Source organism: Serinus canaria, chromosome 3 (genome assembly GCF_022539315.1).
Source record: "Serinus canaria isolate serCan28SL12 chromosome 3, serCan2020, whole genome shotgun sequence".
NCBI lineage: Eukaryota > Metazoa > Chordata > Aves > Passeriformes > Fringillidae > Serinus > Serinus canaria.
Window position 1 is genome coordinate 407,451 of NC_066316.1, and position 20,815 is coordinate 428,265.

Here is a 20,815-nt window from a genome sequence, read left to right on the forward strand (position 1 = left end):
ATGAATTTCAACAGAAAAAAAAACAAAACAACCACATCTACTTTACAGATTGAGAGGGAATTACCCTTTGGAAAGCAACTGCTCATTTTTTAATTTAAAAAATTGATAGTATGCTAGGTGCACAACTATCTTTGGTAAAAGGAATGAAAGAACAGCGATGACAGCACGTGACAGATTACAGCTCCTGGATGTCAGGAACCACAGAGACAGGAACAAGCGATCACACCATCCATTTCATCTGATTCACATTAATAAGAGCAAGACAAAAAGAAGACAAAAGAAAAAGACTTAGCTTTAACATGTCCAAAAACACTATTAAGCTTCATTATAGTCATATATGGCCATATATTTATCTCTTTGTATTATTTTTTGCTTGAATTTAGTAACCAACTTCCACTCAGGGCTTTTTAAAAAGATGGAAAGACAAGCATTTGTATATAGCAAAGGCAGCAAAACCACATGTTATTCAACAATGCATAAGACCTACTGTGTTGCTGTGAGACACAGATAAATGAAGAGGAAATATTTCCTTATTTGCCTGATATGAAGAATGAACTCGTGATCTGCTGTAATGTAATTAACATCAAAGAGAACAATAGAGATTAGGGTGTGTAAACATTTTAATACATTATTATTAATGATTACAACATGGTAGGAGTGCTAGATGCTCCAAATCTTGCTGTCTTTAAAGTTTTTCAATATGCCCTTCAAGCTCCCTTCATTAGGTTTTCAGAGAAATACTGAAGAATAACAACAACCCACAACAAAACTTCAATTTTATCAACCAAGTATTTCTCCAAAAATTCAGGTACATGTACAAGTGTTTAAAAGCTGTCCAGAGAAATTCACCCTTTTTGTATGAAATATTTGATATAACTGTGTGAAAATGGACAGAGTGAAGCAGTGCTGTAATAAAACACAATCACAGTATCCTACAGAATGGTTTGCAAAAAGGCCAAGGACACCACACGTGGTCCTTGATGACTGCAAGCACATTTATGAAGTTAAACCGTCTCTGAATACGACCCTAGAAAGGGCAGGTGGAAAACTGATTATGGAAAACCTGCCATCTGGTAACACATTGATTCCCACAGGGAAGTGGGCAGGACTGGAAGCCCCACAGACATCTCCCCTGACTGGATCAATACAATTAACGTGCAGTAAACCATCAGCCTTTCTTTGGATTAGTACTGGGCAAGGATAAAACATCTTGCCACCCTGTGACGCCTCAGGGGCCTTAGATTCTCCTTCTGGGGTGCAAAGGGGAACATGAAACATAAAACAGACAACTGTGCCCACCATCCCTCAGAATTTACACCTTCCGACATCTGGATATTCCTGCTCTCCTCCCTGCTCCAAGTGGCTGAAAACAGCTTTTCAACCAATTATTCTTGCCACTCGAGGTTTTTTACCAGTTTGAGTATCATTTACTACTCCTAATCCTTATCTCATTATCAAGCCACTACGAATTCCTGTTTTACTCCCACTGCTCCATACCTTGGTCTTGTTCCTAACCTTCTCTGCACCTTTTAGTCCAGTTCTCAGCTTGACACAGCCTGCAATCCCTGTTCCAGCACTGACATCACCATCCATTTTCACCTCGTTCCTGCTTCACTTCTCTCCTATCACCAGTCTGTTCCTCCTACAAACTACTGAATATCCCTGGAGCCCATTCCATGCCAGCTACCCCCAGGCTCTGCTCCATAATTAACAAAGATCCTCAGCAGTTTTTTTGCTTTTTGTTGTTTTAATTTTATTTTGTCTAAATAAATCATCCCACCTTTTCTCTTACTGAAGAGGCTCAATCTCCCCCCTTCTCATCACCAGGGCAGCAGAGGCCACCAAGATCACTGGAGATTCCCTGTCAGTAGAGGGTTTTTCTAAATGAAAAGTGAATCTAAAAACTGATTTTCCCAGAGGTGTATAACTTGGTGGGGAGATATCCGAACCAAGGGCAAAGGGCTCATCACAAAATTCCATTTAGAATTACTGCTGTTTCTTAAAGCTTGGGATTTGTTACCATACAAAAGACTTGGACACATAGCTGGTAGATATGACCGAAATAACACCTTTGTAGGGAAAAAAATAAGTCAAAAATCCAACTATTTAACTGAACAAATTCTTAGCAGGAAAATCATCATTTAAGCTAAATGCTTAAAATCTTGGAAAACAAAACTGGTATCAAGAATTTAGTTTTAACTAACTGATAGAGATCATTTCGCTGCCTCACTTTGTAAGTTATATTTATAATTTTTTCATCAAAATGAAACTGGACCAGACAGCAGAACAGGAATGATGAAACACATAGATACTCTTTGTTCATATCTGTTTAGGAGAACAGCATCTTAGGGTTTTACTGGGCAAAAGATTATTCAAATTTTAACAAAACATCTGGTTTGAGCGGTGCTTAGAAATGGCAATAGAATTTAAGGATTTAAGAGAGCATTTAAGTCTTAAAAAAAAAAAAAAAAAGATAGTGATCCACAAATTGAAAGCTTTCCTAATCTCCTGCAGTAATATTGACACATTTATTAAATAGTTTATAATAGTGACTAAAAATGCAGTTTGCATTTTAAGAGTTTCATATAAAAGCTTATTCTGTCAGGTGACCATCCCTAAAACTGAACTCCCCCAACAATTTCCCTTATCCATATTACAGTATCTGCATTTTGACATTTTTAAAGTCAGTCTTATGGATTGATTTGCCATTATTTATATCTCTTAAGTAAAATACTCTTAGAAAAACAAATACTTCAGAACTGTGCAAGGTCATAGAAAAAGCTCAGGTGAAGTATTTTAACCAAGTGCCCCTGAGATTACAGAATTAATTAATGGCAATTTTCTGAGCAGCACTAGTAAGTTTAACTGATTTCATAGCTTACTTCTAACTAAACAAAAAATTCCTACCAAAGTTCTGCATATTTGTCTGGTAAGTTTGGGAGTTTGTTCTTTTTGTTACTTGAAAAACCACAAAAATACATTGAAACGAAATTCATAGACATGTTAATAAATTATCTCTGAGAACAGAGATAAAGGCACTATATAAACCCAAATATTTGTTACTTGAACAGATACATTGCCCACTAAAATGCTTTTATGCCATCTTACTCTTAATTAACTCCATACAGACATATCCATAAGAAGAACTTGTCTATCAGAACGTGCAATGCTCAGTTCTTTGTGATGAAAATGATATGGCACTTAGATAATACTGCATATGACCACTGCACTTGCAGTTCCTGATGGTAAGAAGAATGCTGAAGACATGCATTAATTACATAAAAATAAGCAAAACAAAAAATCCCAGCTATGTTGAAGCCATGCCAGGTCTCACAATAACTGAGGCTGAAAGAGATGTACATTCCTGCCCCTATAGCTAAATTCCTGTCAAAGAGTAGCTGCAGAAGGTTAATTAATGTATTGTACCTGTGCCTACCAATATCAAACAGGTATAAGTACAATATTTATGAAAATTATTGCTCCAATGGCCCTTTGAAGGTCTCAAAGGCAGCTGGGAAAAAAAAAATCCTTTGTTTTACTAAAACCACAGTGATGATGCAAAGTAACTCTTTGATCTATTATATATTTGAAAGCACTAAGCTAAGTGCAGACAGTAATTGCTGACAAATCCCAGTAGTAAACAAACCAGTCTCACATTTTACATATTATCAAGAGGCTACAGAATTAATGGTTACAGCCAAAGAAATGTTGACACAGTTGCAGATTAAGCCTTAACATGCTGATCATGTTAAAAATACTGCAGGAGAAATATTTTTCCACTTTGTAAAAAGCCAGACTGTTTACATGCATAAGTGGCTGGAGATCTTGTTGTCTGTGTGTGGTCTTAACATTTCAGTATCATAACCATGAACATAAAGAGAAACAGCATGAAATAACCTATTATACTTACAATCAATGCCAGACTGCAAATATTAGAAGCACTGAGATCTGACTTTCTGAAAACGAGTATTACAACATACATGTACCTACATACAAAGTTTTTACTTCCTTTTCTACAATATAATAAAAAAAAACGGAAACAAAGCTTTTCTAAAAGCAAACAGAGGACTCATATTTCACAAAAATTAAGTTTTCTTTCCTTTACATTGCTTAGAAAGGAAAATAAAATAAAAAAAATTTAAAATAACAAACATCTTCTTTGCTAAAAGCTGAGACATTCTGAAACTATGGTAATCTCACTTGTATTGTTTTATCACATGAAATGTATTAAATTTCTCTAGCTGTTACTTGTATACAACTACACATATCACAGCTCTAGTTCCTAATTGTCTTAAATGTCTAATCTGCTGTCTCTTAGCTGATTTTTGCTACAAATTGCTGTTACTTATTTATTCAGGAATCACTGGAAAAATCTCCTGCAACAATTTTTTTTTCTCTTTTTAATAAAAAGCAAAGCCTTTCAGAGGAAAGAGAGCACTGTGAAATCATTAAGGAGATGCAAGCTCCCTTTACTACAGGGAGACCAATTTGTAGCTTAACCATTCACACACAGCTAAGGACTGCTAATAGGTAAAGGGCACCAAACTCCCCCACCTTCCCACTCCCTAGGTCTAGCAATCCAACATGCAACTTTAAAAGGCAAGTATGCAGAATAAACAAAGTATTTTTACTTCAATCACTCAATGCAAGAACTCTCAGTATTTTTCACACCAATTGACACTTCCTGCCACAGCCAGCAACAGAAAACAGAGGCCCTCATCCTTTCAGCATCTATCTGTGAACCTCACTACCCATGGCTGAAATTCCTAAGATTTCAGTAAAAAAAAAAAAAAAAAAAAATTGAAAGTACAAGGTTGTACCAAGAACGCATCTGTCCAAAGGTTTGAGACAGATTTCTGGTCCTGTTGTTCATTTGCATATGTGGGAAGGTGAAGGGGGAAGGAGAAGTAACTTATTAAGTTTTCCCCATGCTTACAGCCTATTGATCATTTAATACATGCACAGAAAGCAAAGTTCTTCAAAACGGTTTCTTCTCTAAAATTACAGGATTAATGTAAGAAGAGGAAAAATATCAGGGGCATAATTGATGAATAGAATTAACACTGTGGGATCATTCTAATTCCATTTGGGACACACATCCCTCATGAGGCTGAGTTTTCTGTTCCATAAGCTTTTAAGAAAAATAAACACGTCACCACAAGTCTTTCAAAGTACACTTCCCAAATTAGAGAAGTGATTGAGGAGCCAATAGAAAAGCAATATGTATGAAGGGTAATTCCCTGCAAACACAAACTGTAAATGACCCTTAAAAGGGTCCCTTCTGAGCTTCCTGGAGGAAGCAGCATGGCTCTGAAACCAGGCAGAAGGGCAGGGCACTATCCCCACTGCCCACTCCTCAAAGGGGGTGCTCCTTGGCACAAGTGTCCCAGGGAGGGAGAGCCAAGCAGCACTACAGGATTACCAGGGCTCTCCTGGCCTGTCAGCCTGCCTCCTGGAGCCTGGCTGCTGGAACCCATAGTTTTTGGTAAATAAATCATTACACTGCACATTTCTTCAGTGTGGAATTATTTGTAAACATCCAGCTTTTGCTCCAGTCCAGAAATATTAATAGACTGGCTGAAGACAGCAGCAAACAACAAAGGAAGGCCTAAGAATTTATTTTGTTCAGTGCCAGACTGCAAAAGCTTCTGTGGAAATCACAGAGGGGAAACTCCAGAACATACAAGCATTCCGTGGCAGATTGCCTTTTTCTTCAGGTAGCGGAGTGCTCATTCCAATCCCAGCACCTGTTACGTGCAATCTTTTCCTCAGGAACTTCATGGCAATTTTTTGCATTTTTATGCTTATGATCTGCAATCTAAAATGCCAAAGAGACTCCCCTGCAATTCAGCATCAGTCATACAGGTGACAGCTGATGCTACAGTTACTCCCAGCCCATAGGACAGACCTTCCACAGCCTGTTCCACGACCCTGCCACTTTTCAATTAACACCTTCCCCTAGGTCTGGATTTTTAAGGATTTTTAAGCCTCTTTACAGTGCTGCTGTAAACATGACAACAACAACAAGGGAGATCTTTGCTGCTGAGAATGAGCCCTCACAGAAGGGAATTTTCACAGTTTTCACTTTGTGGAAAAACCTGGAATGCTCACCCTAAACACACAGGAACCTCCATCACACAGCCCAGAAGAAAACTGCAAAGCCTCACTGGTTTTCACCACACCGGTAATGTTATAGGTAACACAGCATTTAAACTGAATTCTATTCTCACAGATTTGGACTAATGTTTAACTATTTTAACATTTAAACAAGTAGCATATGGACACTTTGAGGAGACCCAAAGCATTACTGAGAACACAAGGGAACTAATCCAAACATCTTGAGGGTCACTGAACTGACTTGCAGATGGTCAAATGAGAGAAATGAGCAAGCCACTTGTTGATCAGGGCCTAAGCACCAAATCTATGTGGCAGTCCAAAGAGAAAGAAGGGGTATTTCAAAACCAATGATGGCACCAATATGATGGCAGCCAGCAGCAGCAGATATAATTTGGATTTGGGCAGTACTACAGAGTAGATGCTCTTGGTGAATGAGATTACCTTTTTAAGTACCATTATCCTGCCTTTTCTGAAATTACCCCTTGTATCAAGTTAAAGTCACCAGTATCTCTGTGGATAAGATTTTTGAAGTATTCTCTCCTTCTAATCTAGTTTTATATTTGGAGTCCACAGTGAAGATCAAATATTCTATTAGGTTTTAGGAGTCTGTGATCATCACTGGTACTCCTACCACTTTGTAACAGCTCAAATACCCTAGCCTACTTAGAAACATGGAAATTATCTTTTGCCAACTTCATTTTCCCTGCTTGGAGTGTGAACGCTGCCTCATAATGGTAGATAAAGTTACCTCCTCTTGTCACAGCACTGGCTACCAACAAGAGAGCTTTAAGTGACTTTCTAGGTGTACAGCTTGAAACACTGTGAGATTCCTTGATGCTTGCTTAAAGAAAGGCAGGTTCTAATGATAGCCAAGTATCATTTCACTTCTGAACTTACAATGTTTTTTAATTGTATTCTTCATCACTGTATTTTTCCTTCCCAAAATCTATATCATGGCTCAAAACCATATATCATAGGAATTTAGAAAATCAGATTAAATCCCAACAGTTCCTACATGCTTAATAATGTAGGCCTCTCCAAATAGCAACAACAAATGAACCATCTCTAATAACCCTACAGAAAATGGCTTCAAATTAGCAAAGAGTTTTCTGAACTATGTAGAATATGCTGAGCATCTGTAATTAAATCTCTTTCCAGTTCATAATCAAAAACTACCCCTAGCTGTATCCTCCAAATATTCTACAAATCAAAATTCCTGCCAATTATCAGGGTGAAGGGATATAGACAAAGACACATTTTCCTTAACATTTTTCTGTCCTTTGAGGTCATCTCTACACACCACCCCATTTCCACCAAACAATAAAAGCAAAATTAAACATTCTGTTCAATTTAATGAACTACACATAAATTGACATATAAATATTTAAAACTAGTGACAAATTCAATCAATTTTCTGAAGAAATCTATAAACCAATGTTGTTTTTTTATTCTACACATGGTAGCCAATGATTTAATCACTGCTCTCTGCTATTCAACTATTTTATGTTATGCTTCAAACTCTCTGTAGTCATTGTTTGAGATGAGAATATGTTGTTGTTTGATTGCTTTTTTAAATTATGGGAATAATTTTCAACTTTTGATGTGTCAGGCTTAATCCTATCATCCAAGTTGTTTGTAAATTCCCTGAACCATGGATTGTGACTGTGTCAGTTTAACACCCAGGCAAATGAGAACCAGAGACTTGCAGACAATACCACAGAGGGAATGAATAACTCTTTGTACATTTGTTTTCCACCGCTGAAGATTACCTTATTATGGCAGGGCAGCACACTCTGGTCCAGCTCAATGATTCTCCTTCCTATTTTTATGCAATAGGAATATCAAAATAAAGAAGGGAAAGTTATATTCTGCGTGACCCTACTAGCTGTCATATCCTAGGATCTTGGCATTGAACAGATCCTACAGATCCTCTTTAATGGCCCAAGAGTTAGCTCTTTCCCAACTCTTAAGTTCAGCAAATATTTTCTCTTCAGATCTGTACGTTGCTCTTCTCTCAGACTTGATCTTTATGATACAAAGCAGGATAAACCACAGCCCTGCGGTTTATATTTGGTCCATTATGAGTGCTATTAAATCACTGGGCTATTCAATGAACAAAGACACTCTTCAGAGTTTACAACAGGAGAATATTGGCTCAAGCTTGAAAGGCTGTATTTAACTATACCTTATATAAACTACCGTTTCACCAGCTGAGCAGTGTCAGATGTGCCAGGCATCGTACTAATCCTGGAAACTAAGCAGGGACGTGCAAAGAGGACCTTGCACACAGAACAGAACTTAGTTTGGCTTACTTACCACATAACTTTTTAGAGTAAAATGAGGATAAAATTATTGAAGTAACTTTACAAACCTCAGTCATCAACGATATGAAAATGCTGAGAAAATGTTCTGTGGCTATGACACATTTTCTTGGGAGGAAACCACTGTGTCATTCTTCCTTATCTCTGTTCCCACTCTCCCTCGAGACTAACAACTGACTATTCTGCAAAAAGCTTTGATGCAACATTTTTACAGTGATTCTCCACTTGAATGCTATCACGCAGTACACATCAAACTACACAGAAAAAGGAATAAAATCTCAGCTTTGCCAAATCCAGGACTTCCTGCAAGAGGATCTGTCTGTAAAACACACCTACAGCAAAAATAGCAAAGGGCCCTCAGTGACGGTCAAAGACAAAAAAGTACAAACCCAAGAAAGATGGCACTTGCCCTTAAGGCTTCATAAATGGACCCTACTTCCCTAGCAAAGTGTACACAGCCAAGAGGAAAACACAGCAGTGAAGATTTTGGTTCAAAACGTCAGCACACAATCTAGATCACAAACTATTTTTTCCCACTTTCACAAGTGAAAAGCTTTCAGTTATTTTCAAACACTGTTGTGTAGTAAGAAGGCAGAGTTGCCTCTCACGTAGGCTTCGTTCAAAGCACTGCACTCCTTGAAGCAGGGAAATAAACAACAGATGAGCTTCACATGCCAAGGGCCAGACACCACGGCCTGGCAAGAGCCACCTTCACTCACCCAACTCTGAGTAAATGAACACACACAGCTGAGCTGACTCCTATGCCTTATGGAAAGGTGTTTATTCTTTCTGTCCTTTGGCCAAGCAACATCACACAAAGGCAGAAGTAGATGGACTCTGTAAAAAACAGCACCGCACGCCAGCAGAAGGGCCCCAGTGCAGACACACTGTACAGGAGTTGTGTTCTGCAGTGAGAGTTCTCCTCTGTCAATCGCTCCTTTTTGGGGCTTGAATTTCTAACGGGTTTTTAATGTCATTACCTAATTTCTTTATTAGATCTGCAACACTTTGCCTTTCCATTACAACATTGCTTGTGGTAATGAAAATGATGGGGACGTATTCAGGGAAAAAACAAACACCACCATGCAAACAAGCCATGACTTTTCCATTCGTAATTTGCTGACAAAGTTTGTATGACTGATATTAAAACAGCTAAGAAATCTATCTTACTTCTACCTTTTTTTTTATATCTGAAGCTAATTTTAAATTCTGATGAGGCAAGTTTTTAGCACAAAATAAACACATGTTCATTTTCTAAGTTTAAAATTAATCATTTGGAAAATAAATGGGAAAAAAACCCAAGCAGAAGTGAAGATGTAACAAAAAAAAATTAGGGGTTTGCATATTAAATTTTAAAGGATTAATTACTTAGCAACATCTGTTTATATTAGTCATTATTGTAGCAAGTTTCAATCATACATGTTAGGAGTAATTTAATATAGAGACTTTCTCAAGCATTGTATGTCAGAAATATTTCCAGTCAAAAGAGGGAAACTAAGGACAAAAATCACCCGTCAAACTCCTCATCATGTAAGAGTCAGTGACCCATCCCACACTTCCCTACATTCAAATCCTCATTGAGAACCTTTTTTTACCTTATAACATAAAAATCATCCACATGCAAGTCTAATGCAACAGGTTTTTTTCATATTTCTATTTTAAGTCACCCATCCTTTTGCAGTCCCTGGGGAATCACAAGTCAGCAATGCAGAGGATTTAATTTTACTTGTTTCATACTGGAATTAAAATCCATTTATATTTTATTATTTGGCTATATTACTTTTCCATATTTTTCCAACCTAACTTCCTTACACACTGACATCATAGACAAACAATACATTAAAAACACAGATAAACTGAACTGAGAAAGACCATTTATGGAATAAATTAGCATGTCCTTAGTTAAGCTACAGCATGCTAGCAATGTACTTCTACAGGCTCTGATCCAAAACACATTGACTCCAGTGAGGTTTGGGTCAGATCCACTGCAAGAAGAACTTAATTCAGTAGTGGTAAATTAAATCCAAAACATATAATTTGATTAGAAATCACTTCAAGTAACACTGTGAAGAATGTTGGTGACTGCTTCACAGCTCATACAGATTTTAGTTCCTTAAACTATTATTAAAAGAAGTCTGGAATTTCAATTTTTTCCAACCACACTGTCGCACTTAATTGGGCAGCTGTCAACTGTTAGAAAATAACTGCAGCATCATCTCTTTTAGAAGAACTAGTGTGGGAAGTGAAACACTTCATGAGAGCTAAACTTTCTGGAGTCATGGTAATGAATCTGTTTTCATCAGGTGACCATGAGTCATCATTTTATCAGCAGTTTAAAGGGTTTTCACAACAGCTGAGCGTCATAGGTGCCCGTGCACAGCCATGACTGCAGCACAACAATGAAACAGGGGCCATGTGCTCTGGTACCATTATTTAAGGAAAAGTCTGGCTACTGACTCAAGAAAAAATACTGCAAAGTCACAGCTGAATAAGCTCTGCAGGGAGCACAAAATGTCTAGAAACAAAGCTTTTCTTTGAGAATTGAAACTAAGAAATAATTTTGATATTAAAAATAGATGCCTTTTAAGGAAGTTGTGAACTACATGGATGAACCATCGGGAAAGAATGAAAACGTGTTGTCAGTCATTTCCCATTTACTCCACAGTCCTGTCAGAATACACTCTTACACCAAATATTCAGCTAGCTCCCACATACTAGAATCCATCTACATTGTCCAAAGAAAGGAGAGGCTACATGAAAAATTACCAAAAATCATTATAATAAATTTTCATTATCATACCACCAAGAGCAAAATCTGAATTTCTCCATCATGAAACTGTTATCAGGTAGTGCATGAAACATGGATCTCTCTCCCTCCCAGCCTACTAACCCCCATCTGAACCCACTGGAAAGAATTGAAGAATGTCACCTACAGCGTGAGCTGAAGCCTCTCCCAGGACCTAAAGACACTCAGTGACCCCATGCAGCATCGCTGCTAAGCCCTCATGTTTTGCTGGACTCAGGGAGATTCAAGTCTGCTTCTAAGTTTCCCATCCTTTCTTCCTTCAGGGCTGGACTGTGTGGTCAAGCAGGCAGCACCACCAGGATCTCCACGAAGCTGAACTGTGGAGGTGTAAAACCTGGCAGTACTGGTCAGAAATAAAGCGCATGGCAAGTATCATGGAACTTACATCTTTGAATTAATTAGATTTTTAAAATAACCCCACATTACTTAGTATGTTGGGTATTTAGAATCCCATATCACGGCCCCAGCAGTATAGTGCTCACAGTTAGCAAAAAAACTGTATTTCATGCACAAGTGGTACTTTAAAAACTAATCAGATTTGAATTACCAAAAGAAGTAATTCAAGTTGAATGATCCTTTTATTCCTTATTTGATGTGATCCCATGAAAGCAGTGTTTCCACTATTGTTGTTTATCCCTCTGGCTTCCTATTCCTTTCTCCTTCTGCTAACACTTTAATCTCTCAACTCTTCATCCAGTCATCATTTCCCTAGGCTTGAAAATTAATCCTCTGAGGTCAGTGAGGAAACTTCCATTGACTCCAGGAGATTTAGAATTATATTGTACACTTAATTTTCCTCCCCCTTCTACCTCCCAACTTCCTCTTTTGTTTCTTCTGGAACTGATTTACTCATCACTTTAGCCGTTCCATATCTGGTCCCATGAAATTGGGAATTTAATGGAGCATTAAGAAAGAGAACTAAATAGGTGTCCCTCCAGCCATTACTATTGTTTGCAGTTCCTATTTTAAATCACATTCCCTCCTGCCCCTTTTTGATCATCTTCTTTAAGACTTCTAAGCCCTTTTAGAAAAGTGTCCTATTTTATCTGTTTGTACAGAAACAAATATGACAGCTGAGTGAAGTGTGATGCTACTTGACAATACCAATTTCAACCACCTGTATTTCCAGCTGTTCTAAGCAATACCACTTCAGGAAAGTTCCATCTCCAGAAAACCACTATTTAATGGTTAACATAACCATTTCTAAATTTTTAAAGACCCAAACAGCAAATATAAGAACACACAATACATGTAAAACTCAATAACCCTTAATCTGTTTGGAGAACACCAGCACCTCGGTTTTAGATTTAGAATACTTTAGAAAATTCTATTTAAATCACAGAAACCTAATCTTAGCATTTCTTTATTGAAACATTTGAGTACTCCAACCACAGGAATTTCGCATACAAAATATCTTCATTTTGCAGTGAAGGGGAAAAGAAATGAACATCAGAAATACTGTATCTATTGGGTAATTTACCTGAGTACTCTTTAAAAAAAGACTAATTCTCAAACCAAAACTCAGAATGCTACCATGCTCACAACTATGTACACAAAAAAGCAGCTGTAGAATCAGACTCATAACTCTGAGCAGTCATATTATATAAAAATTTACTTTAAATAAATTGCTCTCCACTTGAGAGCACTGCACTCATGTATCTGTGGACTTAATATAGCAGTACACATATCTGTTATCCTTAATCACTCACTGTATGGATCAGAGATAAATAAAAAACCAGGTAACAAAACCTACTCATCTCCATAGTTGTTTTCTCTCCAAACAACTCCCAAGAAGAAGAAAACACATCAATTTCTCACAAAAATATTATGGCTTAACCATATATTTACAGGAATATTGATCAGCTAACTCAATGGGCACTTTCACAGAAACGTGCCCTTGAATCTGTCAAGCCCTCTGAGGCTACACCAAGAATCATCCAAGTGGGCACAACTGGTGGAGAAATCTTTGCCAATGTACTGTCCCTGTATGGCATTTCAGCTGGTAGCTAAAAAAAGAAATCATTGCAAATATCAAAACAGATTCTCGTCTTGTTACTCCACACCCAAGACAACCCACAGGTGTGTGAGCAGACCTCAGAATGGCCCAGCCAGGGCTGTCAGTCCATACTGGGACACTGTCTGACAGGAACATGGCTTTCCACTTCCTTCTACCTGCTGTTCCAGCCTATAATCAATGCTCTTGCTACACACACTTTCTTTCATGGAGCACTCCCAAGTTCAAGAGATGTTAGGATGCCTTTGGTTTTAAGTCAGTATCTTAATGATTACATTAAGACACATCAATGTAAGAAACAAAGTACACAAACTGATCGTATTACAATCCCACTGTAATTTTCCTGTCCAATCATAGCCAGTATTTCCATCTTTGTTCCCAATATAAAACAAAAAGCTGTGCTTGCTGTTTCAAATAAACTTGCCACTAAAAGCAAGCAAAAAATTAGTAGGACGGATCAAAAAAGTTACATAAATGTCCAGCATGCAATAATTTAAATTGGTAACAAGGAGCAACAATGCTGAAAAATCAATTGCTGGATTGATCCAGAGTGAGCTGGATGACCAGAGGGAACACTAAAACTACAATTATCTTAATCCAAGGCCTACAAATCGGAGACAGAACAGTGCTCCAAGTAGGAAACAAAGCAAAAAAAAAAGCTTCCCTTTGAGCTGAGCTATTGAAATGTAGTAACAAGTTACTCTTCTGTCTTTGGCAAATGAACAAATTGCAGAAAACCGTAAATGAAATTTTTCTATTGAAGCCATAAAAATTACTATATTTGGTTCTGCAGCTTGGCATGAATAAAGTCAATTTACACAATTCTGGAAGAGGAATTCTTTCTACTTTGTCCAAAGTTTTAAACAGGGCCCTAGTGATATTATTTTTGAAATCCATATAGAGTTCAAGATTTTGCTTTGAGCCTCACTAATTAAAGTTAAGATTTATTTCTCAGAACAGCAGTAAAATATTTTAGCAACACACAGAGAAAGATTAATTAAATTCATATGGTGGGGGTATTTTACCATGCAATGCTTATGAAATATCAATATAAAATAGAAAACTGATACTCAAATTAACTTGCATAAAAGATTATCTATTGCAAATCACAAGACTGTATCATGCAGCTGCTTGGTAGGTGAAGAATGCGTGTTTAGGACCTAATGTAGTTTCTGTATTAAGGTTTAAAGCTATTTTACTGCATCAATTAGTTTATTTCAATCTCTCTTAATGGCCCGTAAAGCCGAGCTTAGGCTCGACTCTCAAAACCAGACCAATTGCTCCCTCCTCTGGAAGTCACCGACCATTACACCGGGGTGCCGAGATGCGCAGATAAAACGCGCACCAATAAGAAGCTAAGTTAGACAAATTAGAGGGGGTTTCCACCTAATTTCTTGATAGTCGGCTAGCGTTTGACAGACTGATAACCTGCACTTTTCATTCTCTTACCAGAAAGATTTACATACACAGGTTTACAAAATCTAAAAGCTTAAAAATAGAGAATGTAGAAGATGAGGCGAGGCCCCTAAAACATGGAATCATGGAGTGGGTTAAAAGGGACCTTAGAAACCATCCCTCCTCAGTTCTATCATCCCACCATGGCCAGGGACACCCTCCACTAGACTCCAGTTCAGACTGGATGGGGCTCTGAGTGGCCTTGGACACTTCAAGGGATGGGGCATCCACAAACTTCTCTTGGCTACCTGTTCCAGTGTATCACCACCCTCATAAGGAAGATTTTCTTCCTAATACCCAATGCAAACCTGCTCTCCTTCAGTTTAAACCCATTCCCCTTTTTCCTGTTACTACATGCTCTAGGGAATTGCCCCTTCACACCTTTCTTGTAGACTCCTTTCAGGTACTGGAAGGCCACAATTAGGTCACCCTGAAGCCCTCTCCAGGCTGAACAATCCCAATTCTCTCAGCCTTTCCTCACAGGAGAGGGGCTCCATCTTCATGTCGCTCCTGTGGACTTGCTCCAACACATCTGTCCTGAACATTTTCAGACTCAGTAAAATACTCCCATCAGCTTTAAACACAAGGAATCCAAAATAGAGAATAGAGTGTTTTCTGTACTCTGCCTGCAGTGATAAGTAGGAATAGTTTTTAATGGAGAATCTATTGCATGGGGATCTTCTGTGCAAAACCTACATGAAAGCTGAAAACTTTTAGAAAATATTCACGTGAAATACAAATCCAGTGTATTTAAAGAAGCAAAACTTGACATACAATATCCCTGAGCTAACAAGGTAAAAAAAGTTAATCTCTTCACCAAGTGAATTTCAATCAGGTCAAGGTAAAGCTAATTTTCAGCATTTGGTACATGCAAAAACTTACTTTCATTTCTCACACACTGTAAGAGAGAAAAAAGTTGTATTCCATTAGCATTTTCAAAAGCTTTGAGACTGCTTACCTATAGACATGCTCAATGAGAACCTAGCCCTTGCTCAGGCAGTCAGGGATGCTAAACTTGGTGACTGCAAGGTCCGTGCTGAATACCAGCTACACATCCTTGCTGAATAATGAAGCTGTAATGATGCAGGTCAGAAACCAAGAGTCTGCAGGCTTTATATTGAGTAAAGACATGCCAACTCACACCACATTTTTTATTGGACACTTACATGAATATTGATGATATCAAGTGTTCTCAGCTGAGAAAAAGCAATGCCTTCAGCCTCATCTCCTGTTGTTAGCCACATCAGTGGTGCACAGACTCAGAGTATCAGCTAAAATGTGCTCAAAATCAAATATATTTCTCCTTTAAGTCCCTCTGTCACCTCAGCAGCACTGAATAATATGTTACTGTTAACCTTCTGGAGGTTTACAGTCCCGTTAGTAAAAATATAAAGCAAACATGCCACTAAATGACAGCGGTTTTCCTTGGAAAAGAACACATAGCACACAAAAATTAAGTGCTTGGTCTTCTCATTAAACAGGTTGGTTACCCACAAAACCGAGCTTTGACAGCTTCCACAGCCTGATCACTCAGGAAGGATTTTGTAGCTGCCCTCCAAAAAAATCCAAGCATAACCACAGAAGAAAAATCTGTTGTGTTATGAAAATTCCTGGAAAAACACTTCCAAGAGAATAATATGTTGTGCTAATCACAACTAGGTTTATTTATTGATTAGCTGGTATAGTCACAGTAGTAGAATTATGAAGTGTTATGTTTATTACAGAATGCTTTGAAAAGTTTTGCTCTTCAGCTCATAACTAAAAGTCTGGGACTGTTTGCAAAATGAACTTCAATAGCATTTTATTGCACAGGAAATGGCCAATCCCTGAAAATGGAAAAAGCAGCAAAAAAAAAAAGAGAGAAATAAATGAATACTTTAAGAACATTGCTACAACTTAAACCAGGAACCCTCAGAACTGGGAATTACATAAATAGCATTACAAGATTACAGTAAGAAAAGAATCCACCCAAAATTTTACTTCAGGTAGCAAATAGTGTTTTATTGAGAATTCATGCAGTTTCTAATTCTTGCTGCACAACTAATCACTTTTAGGTACAGCCTTTTAATCCTCAGCTGACCCCAGGCACACTCTGCCATGATACAGCAGCAACTCCAAGTTTGCTTCCCGAGGGAGAGAAAAGCTCATATAAAGTATGCTACCATGACCAGAAACCTGAAGGATGCACTCTTAGTATCAGCAGACACATTCTAAGCAGTATTACAGATTCACTTTTTTTAAAACTATGACATTCTACTTACCTTAATGACAAATTTGTTGGATGCCATGATAGGTCAGTGTAAGCCGGTCCTATAAAAAAACCAATTAAAAGTGATCTCTACAGCGACCGAGAATGAATTTTATATCTGGCCCATTCCTTCACGACTACTGTTCTTCAAACCCAATGCTCTGCTTAAAAAAAAACAAAAAAACCCTCTTGTTTAAGGGACAATTACTTAGCTACCTGTGTTGGTTTCTTTAATTGAACCTCATAACTTTAGAGGCACTTTGCATCCAACACAGGAAACACAAACTTAGAACTCTTTCAACTAAGAAACTACAGCTGTTGGCTCACCTGGTATCCATCCATCCATACACTGTATGTATACTGAAAATTTTATATTACACACATAAGCAGCATAACCCAAATCCTATGGTGGTTGCACAAAAGCAAAGTGAACATCCTTGGGACATCCTCCTCCCTTGCTTATCCCAAACAGGACCTAAATCACTTAATTTGGGATCCTAAGTGAAAACATTAAAAATTGAACAATGTGTACACATTTCTCATTGCATACTTCAAATTATCAAGTACTGTGATAGAGCTGCCAAATTTCAGGACACAAGTCAGGTTGGGGATACATGTTTCTGTCAGCTACTACCACTTACGTGTTTCAAAATGCAGTTGTTATCACTGTTTGACTTCAAAAAAGTGCAAAACAAGATAAACACCCCTTTAAAACTACATGGCATAGCACAGATGATTTTCATCTTAAGATTCCCAACAGTCCTGCACACAGAAGCTGGAATACCATCATGCCTTGTGCCATGCTGCTATCATTCTCCTTTGCACCAAACAGCCCTGGAAAGTGCTCCATTTTATCAGATTAAGTCCTGACAACTCTACTGATGGCAATTTTGAGAAACACAATGGAAAGAACAGAGCTCCGGACCACTTGAAACATCCTAGTTCGGGTCAGTCATGTAGTAAACTCAGCTGAATTTACCCGAGCACCCCTTGATTTCTTTCTGGTAACAATCTACTTTCCAGAATACTACTGTTGCAACATGTCTGCGGCTACTGATGTGAGAACTGCTGGCAGGCAGCAATCCCCTCCAAATACAACTTACAAAATAATAGAAGAAAAATATAAAAAGGAAAAGGACGCACAAGAAAAGTTAGCTTAGGTTCAGTTTGCTTTTCCTGGGAGTAAGCTGACTTTGGGAGTTTGCCAACTACCCAATTCTTTGCACTGACCACACAGATAAGACAAAGGAAATAGAACAGACAGACGAAATGTAAGCAAATCCACAGAAAACAAAAAGGAAAATATTTTATGTGTGAGCCATCAGGAAAATCACTGAAGGGACACAGGTGAAAAAATACTCAATACTAAGACATCAGAAGATGAGGAAAACCACTGATCAACTGTTCAAGAAAAAAAAAACAACTAGCCCCAAAACAACTTACCCCAAAACACTTTGCCATTTCCTGTCTTTAAAAAAAACACCAAACACCAAAAACACAGATCTGTTACAACTGCTACTGTTTGACAGCAAGATTCTGTCTCACAGAATGCTTTTTGTATTGCAAACCTCCAAAGTAAATGCCACATAAGGATATATGAAGATAAGCAAATATGGCAGAAAAACTCCTCACAAGACTATATATGCATATATATATATATATGTATACAAAAAACAAGTCCTGATGTGGATGTGTAGTATTCCAAGACCTAAAATGTTGATACAACCTGTGCACAAAGTCATGATTTAGAATCAAACACACAGGCTGCCTGTAGCTAGAGTGAGACACACTTAAAAAATAACGTAGCAGAATATCTTTCCTTCCTAAATTTGAGTCAAAAGGAGCGGTGAGTAGAAGAAGCCAGAAAACACGGTGACCCAGAGAGCAAGCTCAAGTGTCCTCTGCCAGCTGATGAACAGCATCTTACCTTAGCAAAGCAGCTTCCTGTGGTGAGGAAATGCAGAGCTCAAAGGGAGGACGAACTGAAAACTCCTGGCACACACATGGAGATACAGCAGCAAGCTTCACCCACTGCCCATCTCTGGGTGGGGAGAGGGGACACCTGAGAACAGCAGAAACAAACAAACCCTCACTAAGGAACTCCGTAGGGTAAGTTGATATTAACTATTTTTGTAGTATGAAATGAACTATCACAACATAAAAGAGGAGTTTTCTGAACTTTCCCATCCAGCACTGGTCAGTTTCTGGGAGCGGATCCTAAACTTGGGATGAGCATGGCAATGCACAGCTACTCACACATCCAGTAAAGCATCCCCAGTTCTGAAAAGACACGCCACGATCTTCCCATTTGCCATTCAGGATTTCTATGCCCACTGCTGCCAATTACTCCACTTAACTCTTGAAAAATAATCTTCCAGCTACTCAGCACCTTTTGTCCTCATTGTTATTCACATTCCTTGACATAAACTGCCCATTCACCTTTAAGGCTCAATAAGTCAATTTCCAAAACATGACCCAGTCAACACAGAACTGCCTAGAACTAAAGGGAGAGGAGGTTCTGAGGAGCACCAGAGGGCCACAAACAGGTACTATTACCTTTTTGAACTTTTCTGGAACAGCTCAATACAATTAACAATGAGAAATTACTATAGAATTAAAAAAAATACTCCTTTCTGCATGAAAATCAGGCATTAAATACTTGTCTTTTGGCTACAGTCAAAAACTCTGTAACTATAAACGAAACTGAAAACAAACCCATTCAATATCAAATGAATATAAAACGAGATATTCTTTAGAGTGACTGCAGGAGTAGAGAGAAGAGTGAACACAGGAGTAGTATAACTGTATTCACAGAAGTATTTCTTGTACTTACAGGAGTGAATACAGGAAAAGTGAATACAGGAAAGCAGAAGAACTAAGGAAAAGCAAAGGTCAGGGAACAAAGTTATTTGAATTTGTTTTGGCCGGGGCACTTCTGCCCGCCCACAGGAAGCCTCAGACAGCTGGGCGAAGGTGTAAGGCGGAGTGGCTGCATTAGCAGGTATGCAAAGAAGAAAAATCAGAAATATATACACATTATTTTTATGCCTGGCCAGGCTGGGCGGGGGGTGAGGAACAGGACAGAGCGCCTGAGGCGGCGGCTGAGGGAAGCTCGGTAGGAGCCGGCCGGCACCACCGATGGAGTCCCGGCTGTCCGAGCCTCCCTTCAGAGGATTAACCGAGAAGAACAGCGGGGCCGGAGCCCCAGACGCCGCCGCAAGAGCCAGGCGGCACAAGGCGGCCGTGGCCGGGACCCTGCCCACGCCGCACCCGCCTCCCGCCGCTTCTCTGCCCTACCCAAAATGGCCGCGCCCGCCGCCGCCGCCCGCCCCGCGCTGCCCGCACGCAAAATGGCCGCCCGCGACTGAGGCGGGCCGCACCGCGAGTGACGCTGCGCGCGGCTAATGGCGGGCGGCGGGGGGCGGTGCGGCACGTCCGGGGCCGTGCTGCTTGCAGCGCTTCTTCTTCCTGCTGGGGCGCGTTCGAGCGTGTGGGGGGTGGGCGATTGCTCGCCTTCCTCGCCCGCTCCCGGAGCGGGGCAAGCCTCAGGTGCGCCGTGCCCGCGGTCTGTGCCCGAGGGCGCCGCTGCTCCCTCAGCTGCCCGCGCCTCAAGGTCGCTGGGTGGCGGGGAAGGAGGGTTAGGAGTTAGCTTGAGGGCTCCGGGGCGCGATGGAGGGGTGGTTGGCAGGGAGGGTCACACCTCTTAGGGCCGTGGGGTTGGGCCGGGGGTAGGAGCGTTTGCTCTCCGAGGTCCGCCTTTGTAGCCGCTCAAACAAGTGAGGCATTTTGGTATAAAACACGAATGTAGGTGTGAAATCCCATGGAAAGTAGTTTTTTTTCTAGTTACTCATTAC

General features: G+C 39.3%; 1 protein-coding gene across 9 annotated transcripts in view; it reads right to left on the reverse strand.

Moving 5' to 3' along the window:
* SLX4IP (SLX4 interacting protein) overlaps positions 1–20,401 on the reverse strand; it is an 84,962-nt gene extending 64,561 nt beyond the window's left edge. For 4 of the 9 annotated variants that reach the window (XR_007777271.1, XR_007777270.1, XM_018918044.3 and 1 more), the window contains exons 1-3: positions 19,518–19,649; positions 18,889–19,023; positions 16,975–17,023 (exon numbers count right to left, since the gene is read on the reverse strand). Coding sequence is in view for 5 of the 9 variants with exons in the window: in XM_018918044.3 (XP_018773589.2) it covers positions 16,975–17,001 (27 nt within the window). In the remaining 4 variants the exon portion in view is untranslated. The other 5 variants (XM_050972867.1, XM_050972869.1, XM_050972868.1 and 2 more) reach the window with 5 other exon arrangements.
* Between the last annotated feature and the right edge of the window lie 414 nt (positions 20,402–20,815).